The sequence below is a fragment of the Ceratotherium simum genome, chromosome 25, assembly GCF_057802395.1.
Source record: "Ceratotherium simum simum isolate JZ-2026a chromosome 25, ASM5780239v1, whole genome shotgun sequence".
Classification (NCBI taxonomy): domain Eukaryota; kingdom Metazoa; phylum Chordata; class Mammalia; order Perissodactyla; family Rhinocerotidae; genus Ceratotherium; species Ceratotherium simum.
This window is the reverse complement of record NC_141924.1, coordinates 24,227,847-24,246,432: the sequence shown is the minus strand read 5'-3', so window position 1 is coordinate 24,246,432 and position 18,586 is coordinate 24,227,847. Positions and strand designations below refer to the sequence as shown.

The 18,586-nt window shown below is 38.1% G+C and overlaps 1 protein-coding gene across 3 annotated transcripts in view; it reads left to right on the top strand.

Moving 5' to 3' along the window:
• APAF1 (apoptotic peptidase activating factor 1) overlaps positions 1-18,586 on the top strand; it is an 80,670-nt gene that overhangs the window by 38,460 nt on the left and 23,624 nt on the right. For all 3 annotated transcript variants that reach the window (XR_015556381.1, XM_087449062.1, XM_087449063.1), the window contains exons 16-20: positions 1,001-1,126; positions 9,725-9,886; positions 13,189-13,317; positions 16,123-16,248; positions 17,886-18,005. Coding sequence is in view for 2 of the 3 variants with exons in the window: in XM_087449062.1 (XP_087305188.1) it covers positions 1,001-1,126; positions 9,725-9,886; positions 13,189-13,317; positions 16,123-16,248; positions 17,886-18,005 (663 nt within the window). In the remaining variant the exon portion in view is untranslated. The remainder of the gene's footprint in view (positions 1-1,000; positions 1,127-9,724; positions 9,887-13,188; positions 13,318-16,122; positions 16,249-17,885; positions 18,006-18,586) is intronic.

The window sequence follows — 18,586 nt, the reverse complement described above, 5'->3', positions numbered from 1 at the left end:
TTATCATCATTTTGCCAGTCTTACTGTGTCCCCCCACCATTCCCATTTTTTTGGACTAGAATATTTTATAGCAAATCCCAGATATCATGTCATTTCACCCAAAATACTTCAGCATACATCTCTGAGGTCTGAAACATAAATACCATGCCATTTGACACCTCACATAATAAACAATAATTTTGTAGTATGTCTGGTCCACGTTCACTTTTTCCCCAATAGTCTCAAAATGTATCTTTCTACCATAGGGTTATTGAAGTCAGAATCCAAACTTATTTGGTCGTTATGTCTCTTAAGTCTCTTTTATTCTATACAAGTTCCCCTTCCCTTCTGCCTCTTCTGTTATGCCCTTGATTTGTTAGAGAAATTGAGTCATTTGTCCTGTGGAATGTCCCACATTCTGGATTTGGTTGGTTGCTTCCTGGAGGGTTGTTTAATTTGCTCTTCTAACCCCTTATATTTCCTGTCAAATGTATTTATGTTTATCTTTGCTGTCTTCGTATTTTTGGAGTCAAAATTTTTTTTGATTTTGTATTTCTCAGAGGGCTAAAAGATTTTAGTCTCGTTAATAGACTCAAAGTTTACATTGGGAAATCTTAGAAATGACCATTTTTAGAGTTGGATAACCTAGCATCTAGAAAAATTTTGAGGGCAATTTATTTTATATATTACTTATATAGCTGAGTAAAATAATAATGATTCCAAACTACTTTGTTAAAATAAGCAGTTAATTGTTTAGTTTGTTATTTAGGGCTCAGACTAAAAGCCTAGATAAGCCTTCGAGTCCCTTAATAGATTTAGGTGCTGATCTGAAAGGGCTGCCCCATTACTTGTTAATCACGAGTTCACCTTTGTGTTAAGACGCCTTTGTGTTACTGTGAATTGAACATCTATCTGTGACTGGAAAAGCTTAAATGGGAGGTAAGGAAGAACTTTACATGATTTCTAACTTTTCCCCATTCAGTACTAGTCTTTGAGTTATCTTTTTATCTTTCTCAAATAGCTCTGGGATTTGAATCAAAAAGATTGTCGAAATACCATGTTTGGTCATACAAATTCAGTCAATCACTGCAGATTTTCACCAGATGATGAACTTTTGGCTAGTTGTTCAGCTGATGGATCATTGAAGGTATGCTTTTTTTCATCGTTAAAATGGGTTGCAATTTTATGGTCTTACCATTGGGTTATGGACATAGGTTTCTGTTTTTCACATTTCTACAGAAAGAGCTTCTTCCTGCAACTTCCAGGAGCATATTTAATAAAACTTTAATTGCTTGTCATAATGATTGTTTATTAATGCTTTACTACCTTGTGCTTTAAAGTTCATTTAATTTGAATTCTTAATTTTTAAGCACATATTTTACTTTATGGCTTCTAAAATCTGTTGAGATCTGTGGGGTCAAATTTGTAAACGTCCTGCTTTTATTTATCATTTATTTATTCTACCTTTTACGTTATTATTTTCCTGTTTTTGAGAAATCATATGGGGGAAAAGCTCAGAGCTAAGGGAAAAAACTTATTTAGCCTCCTGAAATTTGTCGTCCTAAAAATACTAAATTCTTCCTCCTTAAATCCCTGTCTTACTTTTCAAATAAGATTCTAATCCCATTTTCTTTATTGTTTCTGTCTCTGCTGTCATTTTGGTCTCCTGTTTATTGATTCTCCTTTCTTCCTTTGGTCCTAAGTCCCATTCATCTTTAACTTCCTCATATCTTGGTCTACCTTTTCCCTTCCACTCTATAGTGTTTGCTGTAGTTCATGGTGTCACCCCCTCATGTCTGATAGCAGCTTTCTAAGATGTACTCTCCATCCCTCTTTATGCCAGTACAGAGCTGCTAGAATAACTCTCTACCTCTATTTTCATCTTGCTACTTTTAGCTGGAAAATGAAAGTACCATATTATAAATTGTGATAAACCCAGGCTCATCAGGTGCACCTCTAAGGCTCTTCACCTTCCATATTCTGCTGTCTCCCTTCCTATCCAGTTTGTTTCTTTTAGCCCCAATACTTTAATTATCACTTCTGGGCAAAGTAATTTTGGGGGCTTATTTTAGCTACTGTCCCCATATATGTTTCATTAGTCTTTCCTGGGATTTTTTTTTTGCCTCTAATTCACTTGTCCATATTTTATTAAAAAATAACCCTCAGGGGCCAGCCTGGTGGCACAAGCAAAGTGCGCACGCTCCGCTGCGGCAGCCCAGGGTTCGCCGGTTTGGATCCCAGGCGCGCACCAACGCACTGCTTGTCAGGCCATGCTGTGGCGGCGTCCCATATAAAGTGGAGGAAGATGGGCATGGGTGTTAGCCCAGGACCAGTCTTCCTCAGCAAAAAAAAAAAAAAAAAAAGAAAAAAAAGAGGATTGGCAGATGTTAGTTAGCTCAGGGCCGGTCTTACTCACACACACAAAAAAATAACCCTCAAAACTTTATGCAAAGGCTTCTTCAGAAAGTGTTCTCTTATAACATTCATCCATCTGGTTCTGAGTACATATCTATCTATATACCTGTATCTACATATATAGATAGAAACTGCTTGGTTTGTCTTCTGATTTCGACTTGTAAATGTGTTGTACTGTTCAGTTGAGTCATTTTCATGTGTCTTCTATTTCTTTGATAAGGTTGAATATAGGTTTATGACCTGCAGAGGCCTTGTCATCTTCTTGTTGTATCTCTCTGAAGTTGATAGTACACAAGTGTACTCAGAATGTGCACTCAATAAATTTTCTTGACATATACGAGGGAAATACTTGAACCCTCCCAGGCACTATTTTGTTAGAATCTCTAGAGAAGGAGATTTGTCAATGCTACTAGGCGACTCCTAAGTTACAGTAAGGTAAGCTCTCTTGATGCTGATCCTCTGGTTGAGTCTTTGATCTCTCTCTGCTGACTGAGGATAACTCATTTTTGTATAAATTACTTCAGGGCATCTAGGAAGCCTTTCTGGGTAGAATTCTACTTTATAGAATTTCCTAGCTGTTAGTAGATGTTGGGAGCATTCTTAGGTAGAATATTCAGGTACATGGATTTTGGCCTCTATGACATGTTATCTACAAATACCAAATATCTGTCTCTTCCTTTAGGATGAGCCATATCAGAGGAGGTTTTTCAGAGTACCCTTGGGTGGGTTAAGGCAGCCCTCTTCTGAGAGATTCTTTCGGTCCTACGAGCCTATTATTTCTTTGTTTTTGCTAAGTGAATGGCTTCAGAAGAAGGTATTTTATATCTCAGAACTTATTTTCTTTCCATCTTATCTCCTTTGCTAATTCCAAGTACTGGGCAGATTCCATTATTTTTAGCATTATTCCATTACTATTAGGTTGCTTAATATTCAAGAAAGTTGTAAAACCAGGCCATTTATCTGTTCTACAAATTTAAGCTGTGCAACTGAACTGGGCCTTTTTTGCTCCCAAGTCATCATCTGTTCATCCCAGATTGATTTGCTTTATTCACCATAGTGCCGTTTTCAAACCTTTTCTGCTGTTCTTAAGCCCCCAATCCTGTCATTGCATCCCTTTCATTCTATGGAGATAACCTTACCTCCTACCTATTCAGAGGGTTGACACTTCCCACCATGAGCCCCCTCAAAAGTTGCCATAAAAAGTCTGTATTCCCCTCCTTTTTTCTCATTTCAGTGCCCAGAAAGTTCTCTACTTATGCCTACTGTTCCTTTTTTCTTCGTCTCCTGGCACCTTGCTTCATTGGTTATTTCCTCTCTGTGTTGTACCGTTAGCTTTTCTTCTTTTTTGGGTCCTTTCCCATAGCCTACAGATGTTCTTGGGCCTTCCTGAGCATGATAAAACCAAAAAGTGAAAAATCTTTGATTTTTCCTTGATTGTGTTATCCTGTGAAATAGTCACTCTCTTTTTCTCTTTCCCTTTATGACTGGACTTCTTAAGTCACCTGTACTTGCCCCCATTTCCTGGCTACTCATTCTCTACTTAACCCTTTTGTAGCCTGGTCCCATTCCCTTGATGAGTAACATCCAGTTTTATTTTCAGTCTCCATTCTTTTAGTTGTAAAGTCTAATGTTCCTTGGATTAGTGTGACAGCTGATATTTTTCTTTATCCAGTCTTTATTCTTGTTTGTCGTATTACCAGTGTTCAACTGCCCACTAACCACCTATATTTCCTTTTTGAATCTCTCATTTGACATCCGTGTTTTCTTTCTCCTCTTCTCTCTCTAACCCCTTCTTTAACTCTTTTTTCTGCCCATTAAATATAGCTGTTCCTCAAGCACGTAACCTTGACTATCACCTCCCTCACCTACTTCCATCCCAGTTCATCCAGTGTCATGGCTTCAACTCTCATCTCTTCTGTGAGTGACTTTCAGATGTGTCATCTCCAGCCTTCATTTCTTGTGCGTGCTTATGTCCTGCATCCCTGTCTGCCTGCCAGTTGTTGTCACTTAAACAATATACTGCCTCAAACTTATTGTGCTTCGAACTGAACTAATTACTTTTTCTTACCAAATCTGACCCACTGTTTGTGGCTCCTATGTTTCATGATTTTGATTAGCTCAGTGTTCAGGATTTACATCATCGTGACTGGTCACAGTTGAGCCATGTAGTGTATCATGAGTTTTTTTTCCTTTCTCATACAACTTTTTTTTTCTTTGGGGTTAAATGTGTTGTACATTTAACATCATGGTTTTTTTTTTATTTGCTTATTTTGTCAATGTGCTTATTGCTACTTCATCTTCAAATTATCCCTTGTCTAAATTGCTTCTTATATAATTCAGACTTATCAGGTATTTGATAAATTTTCTTTTCTTAGAAATACCTTTCTTGGAGGATTCTCTTGTGCTCCATTCTGAGAGGTGATACTATTCCCCGTGTCCAGCTGCCATCCTGGGATCTCCCTTTACTATCATCGTGGGAATTCCTTTTGCTTTTCTCTTGAGTTGAAAACCTTGTTTTCTGGATTTCTTGTCTTCTTTCTTGGTTTACTCTCTCAACTTGGTGGAGAATCTCCGCTAGTTTCCTAAGAAAGAATCTATGGGAGGTAAATTTTTGAGACCTTGCCTGTCTGAAAGTGTCTTTATTCTGGCTTCATACTTAATTGATATTTTTGACTGCATACAGAATTCTAGGTTGGAAATAATTTTTCCTTAGAATTTTGGAGCCATTGCTCCCCTGTCTTCTAGCTTCCAAAGTTCCTCTTGAGAAGTTTGAAGCCATTCTGATTCATCTGTGATCTATTTTCCTGTCTTGAAACTTTTAAGATCTTCACTTTATTCTCTGTATTTTTTCTTTTTTAAAATTTCATGATAATCTGTCTTGTTGTGGGTTTGTCTTCATTTATTGTGCTTGGCAGTTGGTGGCTTCTTTCAGTTTGGAAACTCATATCCTTCGGTTCCAGAGATGTCCTTTAATTGTTTGATTTATTCTTCTCTACTTTCTCTTTCTGGAATGTCTGTTTGTTTGTTTGGGATGTTTTATTATTTTTTCTTTCCTTCTCTTTGTCCATTTGTCCTACTTTCTGGAAGATTTCTTTAGCTTTATTTTCCAATTCTTCTATTGAGTTTTTAACTTCTGCTATTGTATTTTTAAGTACCCATTCTTATGATCAGTTCCCTTTTTAATATTATCCTATTCTTGTTTCATGAATGCAATATCTTTTATCTTTCTTGTGGGTATTAATAATAGTTTTCTTTTGAAGTTTTTATATTCTTGTATGGTTGCTTTTTTTACTGTTTATTGGTTTCAGTTTCTGTCTGCATTTTAGAGATATATTTTAAAGATTTTATTTATTTATTTTTTCCCCCCAAAGCCCCAGTAGATAGTTGTATGTCATAGCTGCACATCCTTCTAGTTGCTGCACGTGGGACGCGGCCTCAGCATGGCCGGAGAAACGGCACGTCGCGCGCCAGGGATCCGAACCCGGGCCGCCAGCAGCAGAACGTGCGCACTTAACCGCTAAGCCACGGGGCCGGCCCCTAGAGATATATTTTAGTTGCCCGATCCTTGGATATCTGCTCATATTTAAGAGTGCAGCACCGGGGCCGGCCCCGTGGCTTAGCGGCTAAGTGCACGTGCTCCGCTGCTGGCGGCCCGGGTTCGGATCCCTGGTGCGCACTGATGCACCGCTTGTCTGGCCATGCTGAGGCCGCGTCCCACATACAGCAACTGGAAGGCTGTGCAACTATGACATACAACTATCTACTGGGGCTTTGGGGGGGGAAAAGAAAGGAGGAGGAATGGCAATAGATGTTAGCTCAGAGCCGGTCTTCCTCATTAAAAAGAGGAGGATTGGCATGGATGTTAGCTCAGGGCTGATCTTCCTCACAAAAAAAGAGTGCAGCACCAAAACGCTGATAAGAAATTGTGAACTTATTTATTGTGGGTTTCCCTGTGAGGTTATCTGGCTGTCATTTTTTGATGATAAACTCCTGATGTCAGACTTTTTAGATCTGTTGTCTTGATCTGGTGGGGTATTCAGAGAAAAATCTTCAGTCTCCTACCTGTAGGGTATAAATCTGGCTGGCATGTTCTGTGAAGATGTCTAGGCAGAGATCTCAACATTTGGAATATAGACTTTCTCCTCATTTCTCTGTTTACAGGATGGTGACCCTGCTGTCAACTGTGTTGGGTGTAGAATAACCCTCTATTCTTCAGACAGAGTAGGGGCACAGCAACCTGGATTGCATAGCAGGGGAGGGGATCTCAAGAGACTTTGCGTGATTCTTCCTGGTTTAGCTCCACCTTTACCAGAAGGTGCAGACGCAGCACTTCCTGAGCCTTTTAGGAGCTCTGTCGTGTGAGCTGGGCTGCTGCTTGGCTTTCCCCACTGCAGGCTCACAGTCCAGTTTTTAGGAGTCTCCTGATCACTTGTCTTGCTGCTTTCTAGCCTTTACAGTTTCGTTGCTGTTATCTCTTCTTTCATTCTCCTTCACCTTGTGCATTATGCCTAGAAAGAAAAGTTCTCTTTACTATTTTTTTACGTGAGTTTTGGGAGGGTGTGGAGATGAATGTATGTGCTCTATCTGCATCCTAGGTTATAAGCCGAACCCTATTTCTTTCAGTAGTGCTATTCTCTACTCACTTGTGCTTGAAACATGGGAATAATCTGTCTTTTCACTTAAAATGTATTTATCGATCATTTATTGAATACCTACTATGCACCAGATACTTTACTAGGCATTTGGGTTTTAAATACTTGAAAAAAAAAGTACAATGCCTGGCTTGAAGTTGTTGAGAATCCGGTTGAGGAGAAAGGTAAGTGAATAGACAAAGCATGAGAATGGGGACAGTGTGTGGAGGGTGCTGTGTCGGGAAGTGTTCAGGCCCCTGAAGCTACACACCCAGACTGCACCTATTCTGCCTTTCACGGTCTTTGCCTCCCCATTTTGTACTTAGGCTTAGCCTAGACTCTAGGCCCTAGAGTGTCCCTGCTGTCTTTTTGTTGTTGAAATTCTGTCCATCTTAAGTTGGTATAAAGTAGGCTAATCTTCAGGGAGGAGAGCGAGGTGGCCACCTCTGCAAAAAGTGTCCCCTCAAGCCCACAGCGTGGGTATAGCACTCTCACTGTGCTGTATCTTTTCCTCTCAAATGATACATCTGACATTTATTGTGTTGGAGTCGTTTATGTGCTTGTCTTACTTCCTTTGTGGCCTTAAAACTCCTTGAGAGTAGTATCTATATTTGATGCATTTATATAATCTCAAAGTGACTAGCATAGTGGTTAATAAATGTGTTCAAGCTGGTAAACCTTTGCTTGTGTCCCTTCAAATCAAATTGAAACTTCTCCAAACTCAAAAGAAAAAATTTTAAAAAGTCTTCGGGGACAGGCTTTTGATTTCATGTCTGAGTATCAAAATGTGATTGTATAGCACAGGGCGCTAGCAGTGGGGGACAGACATTACTGCACTCTTGGTGAGAACTGCCGTGCTGGTGGCGGCTTTCCCACAGTGCTATTAAGCCAGTATCGTTGGCTGGTTCGCACTGATACAGTGACATGTAGTAAGCAGAGCTCCTGCAAAGTGATGTTGGATAACAGCATTTCAAGGTCAAAGTCTTCTGAAGCTTCTACCTTCTGAGAGGGTGAAGAACTGTAAAATTATTTCCTGCCCCAAATGGCTCTGTAATCTTCTAAGTGTTTTGTAGGGTATCATGTCAATAAGCATGTGTTTTTCAGGCCCTGATGATAAACTGTTTCAAAATGCGAATTTTATTTAAAAATTGCCATTTAAGCCACATAAGGGCCAGGGTGTGCATGGGCCGCAGATACAGTGCATTGACTTGCTCAAAATGAAACTCCTGTATTTACTTGGTCCCTTGATGTGTGGAATTTCATCACTGCTCGGCTAGGAGCTGAAGTCAGGTACAAATGCAGAAGCTGTAGTTTAAGCAGATTTAATGAAATTGGGTTGTGTTAGTTTTCCTTTTCTTTCTTAAATCTAGGCAATGGTTGCTTTGTTTTTCATGTTAAGAGGGAAACAGTGTGATTTCTCATATAGTCTGGCTGATGTGACTAAAGCTTCTGGCATTTATGTTTAGGTGTTTTTTTTTCTCTTCTGTATCAAGGAAGGCTGACTATTTTTTTTTTTTTTTTTTTTTTAAAGATTTTATTTATTTTATTTTTTCCCCCCAAAGCCCCAGCAGATAGTTGCATGTCATAGCTGCACATCCTTCTAGTTGCTGTATGTGGGACTCGGCCTCAGGATGGACGGAGAAGTGGTGCCTCGATGCGCACCCGGGATCCGAACCCGGGCCGCCAGCATTGCAGCGCGCGCACTTAACCACCAAGCCACAGGGCCGGCCCAAGGCTGACTATTTTAGTACCTGATGTCTCTTTTGCTTCATCCAATTTGTCCACAGTTGTTGCAAGGGGAAGGTTTTGGTTTTGGCTGTTTTTCTTAGTGTATATAATACTTCTCTAAACTCAAGAGAGATTTAAAAATGTGCCTGACCAGACAAATTGGGTTTTACCGTGGAGCTGTGCTCGGGAAGCTGAGTTACAGCCTGAGAAGCAGCGTTGTTTGTCCTCGTCCTTGGCCAACCCTTGGTGTGGCATAGCAGCCATTATCACTCTGTGAACTGGGACACCGCTCCAGGCGAAGGGCGGTAAGAGGGTTCTTTTCGAAGACCTTTGTCTTTTGCGCTGCTCAGCTGGCTCTGCTAGTGAATGAGGTTCCGAGTCTTTTCTATCCCATTCCTCAAGATCCAGTTGTTTGAGAGCCCCATCTGGCCCCACCAAGCACACAATGTGTCTTGCTTCCTATTAGCATATTCTTTACTTTCTATTTTCAGGGACTTTCTTATGTCTCTGGGTGATCTTCTAGGTTATAACTTGGCTTGGACTGGGTCCTGTGTAGTGTCCGTGCTGTGCATATAGTAGATGTGAAGCAAACTTCATGCCTGACACAGCAGAGGGCAGCAGTGGCAAGTCGTGGGTCTCTTCATCTCTCTTTTCTTCCACGCTCATCTTTACTATCAACACCTGATCTTTAGCCTCCTGCACACCATGCAAGGCTCTTTTAACATTTTATTTAGTTTAACATTCTGCATTCTGCATTGTGGGCAGTGTTTCTAATTTTTTTCTTTTTAGGGACGTGCTGAATGAAACTGGAGTACTTAACTTAAAAGCCTTATAAAAAGTCATACATAAGTAAAAATAATTCAGTAGGCAAAGTGAATAATTCATGGGACACTTAATCCAGGTGGCATTCTAGAGGTGTGATTTGAGATTAAAACAAACTTAACATTTTTTTTTACTTTTGTAATTTAAAGCTTTGGGATGTGAAATCAGCAAACGAGAGGAAAAGCATTAATGTGAAGCAGTTCTTCCTAAATTCAGAGGAGCCTCAAGAGGATATGGAGGTGATAGTAAAATGTTGTTCGTGGTCTTCTGATGGTGCTAGGATAATGGTGGCAGCAAAAAATAAAATCTTTGTAAGTACTAGTATTTTAAAAAGCCAAATTTAGTCTAATTTAAAGAGAATTAAAACTTCTATTGATTTTTGCATTTTACACTGTTTATTCATGTAAAGAAAGTATAGCTATATGATTTGAGGCTAGCTCCCTAACCTCTCCTCGTTCTTAGAACTATGTTCTAGGAGATGTTTATAGGTCTTATGAGATAAGGTCTGCATGGTTACACAGGTTTGGGAAATGTTATGGATTGCTTTTCCCCATTAGAGGTACTCAGTATGTATTACCATATTTAAGGCCTCAAGCCCTGCAATACAGAAACAATTAATGTTGTTCAATCTAGTGTTTCTCAAGTTTGTTTAGAACATGGAATACTTTCTGCCTCACTTTTTTTTTTTCCAATTTCAAATACATTGGTTTAGGTGATTTTCAAAGTGCTTTCTTATCCTTAAAATTTTATGATTTGGTGACGCTGATAGAGAAATACTCATCAATGATTGAAGAAGATTGTGAGATTCCTAAGAAGAAAATGAGGAAGATATGCAAAAAAAGTAAATGACAAGGAAATGCCTTCCTTTTTTTTCAAATCTAGTAATAGCTTACATTGGTAGTATTCAGAGTACTCTCATGTATAATTTCTTTTGATATAAATATGCAAAGGACACAGCAGATTGCAGTAGCCCTATGGTAATGATGAGGCAGTTGAGTTTCAGAGCAGCCAAATAGTTTGTCCAAAGTTACACCATGATTTGGAGAGTCAGATCTTCTGATTTATGGCTCAGTGACATTCCATTCTAATAGTAATTTAAAAAGACTTGAATAAGAGATATTAGTTTTATTTTCAGCTTTATTGAAGTATAATTGACAAATAAAATTGTAAGATATTTAAAGTGTACAACATGATTCGGTACACATATGCATGGTGAAAGGATTCCCCCCCAATGGAGTTAATTAACACATCTGTCACCTCACATATTTACCTTTTTTTTTTTTTTTTGGTGAGAACATTTAGGTTCTTCTACTCTGTTAGCAAATTTTAATTTTACAATACAATGTTATCAGTTATAGTCACCATGTTATGCATTAGGTCCTCAGACCTTATTCATCTTATAACTGAAAGTTTCTGTTCTTTTACCAACCTCTCCCTATTCCCCCCACCTGAGATATTACAGTTTTAAAGAACACAATTGAAATGTACCATATAGTTATATAAAAACTCATGGAGGGATTGTTTATGTTGTTGTTATTGATCTAGTAGCTATGACCCTTGGATCTTTGGTTGCTTATAGTTTTATACCCCTTTAGCAGGAAACTAAAGAAAAATATCTTCTTTTGTTTTAAGTTTGTTCCAGTCTGTAAGAAGAGAAAAGGAACCACTGCATTTATAAGATTTGAAGATTAAAAGAAAATTTTTTTTGTAAAATATATATACGTAAAATTATCCATTTTAACCATTTTAAAATTACAGTTACATTTTTAAAGTACAGTTCAGTGGCATTAATTACATTCACAATGTTGTGCAACCATCACCACTATTTTCGAAACTTTTTCGTCACCCCAAACAGAAACTTGGTAACCAGTATTAGCTCCCCATTCCCCTCTCCCTGCACCATCTGGTAACCTCTATTCTAATCTATGAATTTGCCTATTCTAGATATTTCATATAAGTAGAATCATACAATATGGGTCCTTTTGTGTTTGGTTCATTTTATTTACATTCTGTTTTCAAGGTTCATTCATGTTGTAGCATTTATCAGAACTTCATTTCTTTTTATGGCTGAATAATATTCGGGTATGTGGATATACCACATTTTGTTTATCTATTCATCCGTTGATGGACGCTTGGGTTGTTTTCACCTTTTGGCTATTGTGAATAATGCTGCAACGAACATTGGTATACAAGAATCTATTTGAGCCCCTGCTTTCAATTCTTTGGTGTATACACCTAGGACTGGGATTGCTGTGTCACATGGTAATTCTCTGTTTAGCTTTTTGAGGAACCACCAAACTTTTCCATAGCTTCTGCACCATTTTATATTCCAACTAGCAATATGCAAGGGTTCTAATTTCTCCACATCCTTGTCAACACTTGTTATTTTCCACTTTTTAAAAATTATAACCATCCTATTAGGTGTGAAGTGGTATCTCATTGTGGTTTGATTTGCATTTCCCTAATGACTAATGGTGTTGAGCAGAATTTGAACATTTTAAGAGATATGTTCTAGTGAGAGAGGAAAATAATTTTATATTGAATGCAGTGCCTTCTTGTTTTAAAAATCTAGACCAGCTTCCTGTTTTACCTGCTAAAATAAAGCTACCCTAAGATCACCCTTAACTACGTGTAGATCCCACTTTCTTACTCTTTGATCTCTCCGTTCTCCTCTTTCCAACGCTTCTGTGTTGTTAGCCCACTCCTGTTGTTAAGTCTTTTCTGTTTGCTGCCAAGTAACTGGGGCAGCTGCCTATCCCGTATTTGCCAGCTTTTCTCTATCACTCTCAGCCACTACTTTTTAAGAATGACCTGTCCTGGGAAACATTTTAAGTGTGATTTCCTGTCCTTTGTTGTTGGCCCCCAATGCTTTGCTGCTTATCGTCTGTGTGCTTGCAGGGCTGTGCGTTCACGGAACATTTTCATGGCTCCCACCAGAAGCTTTTTTTCCTTCCTGAAGACTATGCCTTGGTCTTAAAACGCTGTACTGTATATTGATATAAATGTTTTCATCATTTGGCAAGAACTTTGGAGGAGTATATTAAGCATTTAAAAATCTTTCAAAAATTGAAATGAAGAAGCTTGAATTACTCAAAAATAGCTTTTTTTCGTTCAAAAATGGGAAAATGATTGATCATAATGGAGTAATTTGGTAGCTCTGAAGAGAAATGGAAATGGTTGAGCTAATTTCATTTCAGCAAGCCTCTGTTCTGTATTATTTTCATCATCTTCATTTATGAGTATCCATTTTCTCTTTTGAATAAACAAGCTTTAGGGAGAACTGCTGTGTGTGTTAATTTGGCTAGTCTATTCATTTATTCACAAAGGTTTTACTTCTCTCTAGGTCAGCTTGAGAGATCATCTGTGGTAAATTTTCCTTTATAGGAAATATGTTTCAAGATGAGCAATATTTTCAAAGTATATGTATATTGATTTATATCTTATTTATGGCTGTTATTAATTATGCGAATTATCAGTATTTTTTTCAGGACTTATACTTTACATTTGAAATGGGAGGATATTCTTTTAGAAATAAATTTAGATTCAGTTTGAGTATAGCTTATTTTTTAAAATGTTTTACTTTTATAGAAATCTCTCTGTTTTATGTTGACAGCTTTTTGACATTCATACCAGTGGCCTATTGGCAGAAATCCATACAGGCCATCACAGCACCATCCAGTACTGTGACTTCTCCTCCAATAACCATTTGGCACTGGTGGCTTTGTCCCAGTACTGTGTGGAGGTGAGTAGTTGAATTTACTCTGTGAAGTCAGAGTCTCCAGGGGTACAAGGATGACAGAGAGTGGGTTACTTAAACCATTAACTGCTGAGGATGTTTGCTTGAGAAATTATGGAGTATTTTCTTCATAGCATAATGACTTGTAGCTTCAGGATATTATAGGTAGCCAGCTTTATTACTTTAGCAGAGATTGAAGACTTGATTTGACAGTATGACAGGGAATGACGGTATCATTCACCAAACGTTTATTGAATGGCTAGCATGTGCCAAGGTCTGGGGAAACAATGGAATGACCACTGGTGTCTTTGGCAGAAAAACATGGCATCTCTTCAACAACATAGGCATAGACTCTTCTCTAAAAGAAATGATGAAAGATGAGTCCAGTTCAGATTTCTTAGATCATTGAGAAGGAGATGAAAGTTAAATTTAGAATTGGTTAATCTAGGATGTTCATTGCTAAGCACTAATGAATAAAATGGCTCATAAATTACTTGTTTATATTTATAATTTTGTGCTTATCTGATAGATTTTAGAGTCTATACCTAACTGGAAGAATTCCACCCAGTGAATTGCTATATTAATTTTTTCAAAAAGCAATGAATTGCCTGATTTTTTTCTTCCAAAGGTGGAATAGTTTTTCCCAGCTTTGTTACTACTCATTCCTTGAGTGGGTCTTACCACGAGGTAATTTGAAGCCCTTTGTGATTACAGTCCAAGAAAATGGGTATGGGCCTTTATCTGGAAAATAGGGAAATTCACTTGGTTCACAAGCTCTCTTCAAAGGAAGCTTGACTACTGCAAGCACTTCTTCAGTGTTCTGTGCTATTTTAGCAATTTTTATTAAGTTTGCTAACCTTGCCCCTTGGGGAGAGGTTGGGGGAGAAGGGGTGGGGGGAGAAGGGGTGGGGAGAGATTTGCTGAGCTATAGCCTTCTGCATGGAGATACAGATAAGATGAGAGTGAGTGGATGAGCTCTGTAAGCTCCTCTTAATTCTAAGTACAGCGGTGCAGCTAACACTGAAGAACTTCCCTGCCAAGATCCTTCCCATTGGAAGCAGAGGCAGTGAATGTGAACAAGCTCCAGTCCTGTTTGAAATGGTAGGAAGAAGTAGGATGCTGTGGCCATGTTCTCTTTGACAGAGGCCTTGAATTGAAAGATTCAGATCTGCTAGGAGATCTTGCGTCTTAGCCTAGATCCTCAAGGTAGATGTGGCTGGAAATTTCCCATTCTGGGTTTTGTCAGGATTTTAGGAGGAGTGGAGGAGCAAACCCCTCTTTCGCCTTTGCTATCACTTCTGAAATCCTTACCCTCTGGTAGTCTTAGAAAGCTCCAGGAAACATTGTCTTTCTTCTTGAAATATAGAGACTTGGTTTTGGAGGCTCTGAGTGACAAAGAAATGATGGGGGAGAACAAGAAGGAAAGAGGAGGAAGGATTTTCAAGGGAGATTTTTCAGTTGTGGAACCACTTTCATTTCTGGCCCTTAGCTCTGTGTGTCCCAGCTTGGACTCTAGAGATAAAGCAGAGAAGATTTCATGTAATTACACATTTGTAACCGTAGAACGCACTGATTGAAAACCACTGGGCATGTGATGAAGTACTTTGTTTTGTCCATGCTAGTTCTGAAATCATAAAGTAGGTCTGTAATTCAGAGTGTAGTGAGAGGCACTCAGGCAATTATGGTACTTCATTAGACTGGAATATACTTGAGTAATTTACAGCAGAACTCAGGACAAAATACAGCCAGCCTAGTGGTAGACATTGACAATTTGTAATAAGCATGAATAACAGGAGAAACATATATATGTACAATAAGTACATTCTTTTATTGTAGAGTTTTGCAATCAGTTGAAATGGGGATTAGACGACAGTGGAAAACAGTCTGAATATGGAAGCTGCTTACGTTCATCCTATTATTTTTTTAAATTGATTTTTTAAAAATAGGTTAAAGGGGGACCGGCCCTATGGCCTAGTGGTTAAGTTCGGCACGCCTTGCTTCGGCAGCCTGGGTTCACAGGTTTGGATCCTGGGCACAGACCTACACTGCTCATCAGCCATGCTGTGGCAGCGACCCACATACAAAATATAGGAAGATTGGCACAGATGTTAGCTCAGGGCGAGTCCTCAGCAAAACAGACAAACAAAAAATGTTTGCATGATTCCAGATCAAAGCTTTATAATAAGTTATATTCAGAGAAATCTCGCTTTCATTCCCATCCCTTTTCGTCCCCTCTTTCCACCCCACCGTAGGTAACCATTTTTGTTTTGGTTTAACATTCCAGTGTTTCTTTTTACGTATATAAGCAGATGTCTATATGTATTATTTATATGTATGTATCTCCACATCTGTATCCATCTATATATTCACATATTTGTTTTTCGTCTCTTATATAGTATAGTGTGCATATAAATATATATGTACACTTGTATATAGTATAATATACTCTTCTGCAGAAATATATATACTCTTTGCTTTTTTTCTGTAAACAGTATATCCCAGAGACTAGTCATTATGGGTGTTTTTCTCATTACTTTTTATGGCTGCATAGTATTCCATTATGTGATTAATGTAGTTTATTCATTTGGTTCACTGTCGATGGTCATTTGGGTTGTTTCTAGTTTTTTGCTATTAAAAATAATGATACAATGAATAATCTTCTGCAAAAGTCATTTTGTATTTTTGCTGGTGTGTTTTTGGGCTATATTTATAAAAGCGGAATTGTTGGGATATTCTTGCTATTTTCAGTATTGTTGATGTATTCAAAACGCTTATGAATGTGATTCCCTATATGCTGTGTTTATTCTGTAGTTGTGGAATATGGACTCCTGTTCAAAAGTAGCTGATTGCAGAGGACATTTAAGTTGGGTTCATTGTGCAATGTTTTCTCCTGATGGATCATCATTTTTGACATCTTCTGATGACGAGACAATCAGGGTGAGAAATACTGAGCTTTTCATTTTAGACATTTACTGATGGTAAGCTAAACCTCCTATAAACTAAGAAATTGATGGGCAGTATCGGGAGAAGTAAAATAGGAAACTACTAGATTCATATTTATCCTTGAAAAGTGCCATTATATGGACTATAACAGTCTCATTCATTCAGTACATGTTCATTGAGTATTACCATGGGCCAGGTGCTGGAGAAGTCCAATGATTAAACTATATTTTGGTTAATTTAAGTGTATTACACTTGATTCCTCAGAGTAATTTTTGACTCTTTCTTCTACTTTGAATTCCCACATCCATTTACTCGCCAATTCTAATGGATTCTAACTTTCCATTTTCTGCCATTTATTTCTACTTTTCTGTTTCAAGTTTGGATACTCATTACCTGTTGCCTCTTTTCTATTAGTTCTGCCACAAGTCTTTTCTTTCTTGGTTTTCTGCATGCTGCTTCCAAGATATTTTCCTCATGTACAATATAGTCATGTCATTTTTGTTCAAAAACAGATAGTGGCTCCCTTGCCTACCAAAAGTAAATATGTACTCCTAAGTCTAGCATTAAACTTCTCCACAGTATGGCCTCATTCTGCTGCAGTCTGTCTTCTAGTTTACAGGTAACCTACACTGACTGCTCACATTTTCCCAAACAGCCTGTTGTACTTTTGCCTGTGTGGTTTCTTATGTTTGGAATACCCTACTTTCCTGTATCTTTCTTTGTTGAAATCCTAATGATCCTGCAAGTCCCCCCAAGCCTTCTGTGAAGTCTTTTCTAGTATTCCATTTGGGGAAACGTCTCTCTCCTTTAATGCCATATAACTCTATGTCATTTTCTTGTTGTTATCAAATTCTGCCTTGAATTTAAGTGTAGATTTGACTTAGTCCTCACCTCCAGTGCTCCGCTGCTCCTCTGATTAGTTCACCCATCTTAAATTATAAACTCTTTGAGGCCAGGGGCCCTGGTTTGTCACCATAGCATCTAATAGTGTTTTGTACAAATTATAGCTAAAATTTATTTAGTATTTACTATATGCCAGACATTGTGCAAAGTGCTGTACGTGTATTAATTTGCTAATTCTCACAACAGTCCTTTCTGCAGCTGAGGAAACAGGCGCAGAAAGTTTAAGTCAGTGCTACTTAAAGTGCCAGTCTCAAAAAGGTTGAGCCAGAATGGAAATCAATGCACTGCTTCCTTCATCAAGAAAGTTTTGTTAAAAAAAATCAACTGTATCACTAAGCATACTGTCAACAGTGTGTTTAGTGATGTAGTTGGTTTGCATTTTGGTACAGGCTCCTTATCTTGGTATCAAACACTCTGAGAACCAGCAGGAGGTCCTTATCTTGAGTATCACTGGGTTAAGTGACCTGCCCAAAGTTACAGCTTTAGGTGGAACTAGAATTCATAGTAAGGCATTTTGGCTCTAGCACCCATTACTCCTAATACTAAGTGCTTACTGTAGCACATAGTTAATAAATATTTATTATTGAGTTCTAATTGAAAAATTTCTAGCATCATAGGCATTTTGAGCGTAAAGCATGGTTTGTATCTTGCTTTAAGTCTAAGGCTTGACTTTACATTATTTCAGAGGATACAGTTATCTTATTTTAGTTTTTTAATCTCTTAATCAGCTCTGGGAGACAAAGAAAGTATGTAAAAACTCTGCTATAGTGTTAAAGCAAGAAATAGACGTTGTGTTTCAAGAAAACGAAGTGATGATTCTTGCAGTTGACAATATGAAACGTCTGCAAGTGAGTATTTTTAAGAAAACAATTATAAAAATTGTTTTGATGGAAATCACATTAATAATTTTTCTTTTTTGTTTTTGACTCGGGATCAGGCATAATTGTATAGTATCTAACAGATGCTTAGTAGGTTTTAGTTGAATAAATATATAGGTCTTGAGCTGAAGTTCAGATATCCTAGTATTTAGAAATAAAAAGGTGTGATATCTTGCTTCATCTCATTCATCTCCTGTTGATAGCTATGATCACGTTCCTTGATTTGCATGGAGTCTAGGATGTCACGAGGGCATACTTGAACTTGTCTACAATAATGATTTAGACAGGTCTGTTGGGGTGTTCAAGGGGGATGAGCATACCACTGGAAGTTTTATTGCAAGGAAAGGATAACAGGGTCATTGAAAGAACAAAAATCACCGGAAGTGATCACCTGACCCATTGAAATGGAGGTGGAAGGAGCTGGGCTTTACATACTGAAATACACCTGTTCATTCATTTATTGACTCACACATTTGTTCAAGAAATGTTTATTGAAAGCTTATTATGTTCCCTGAGAAGGAGAGGGTTGTGAGGTAATATTGAAAAAACTG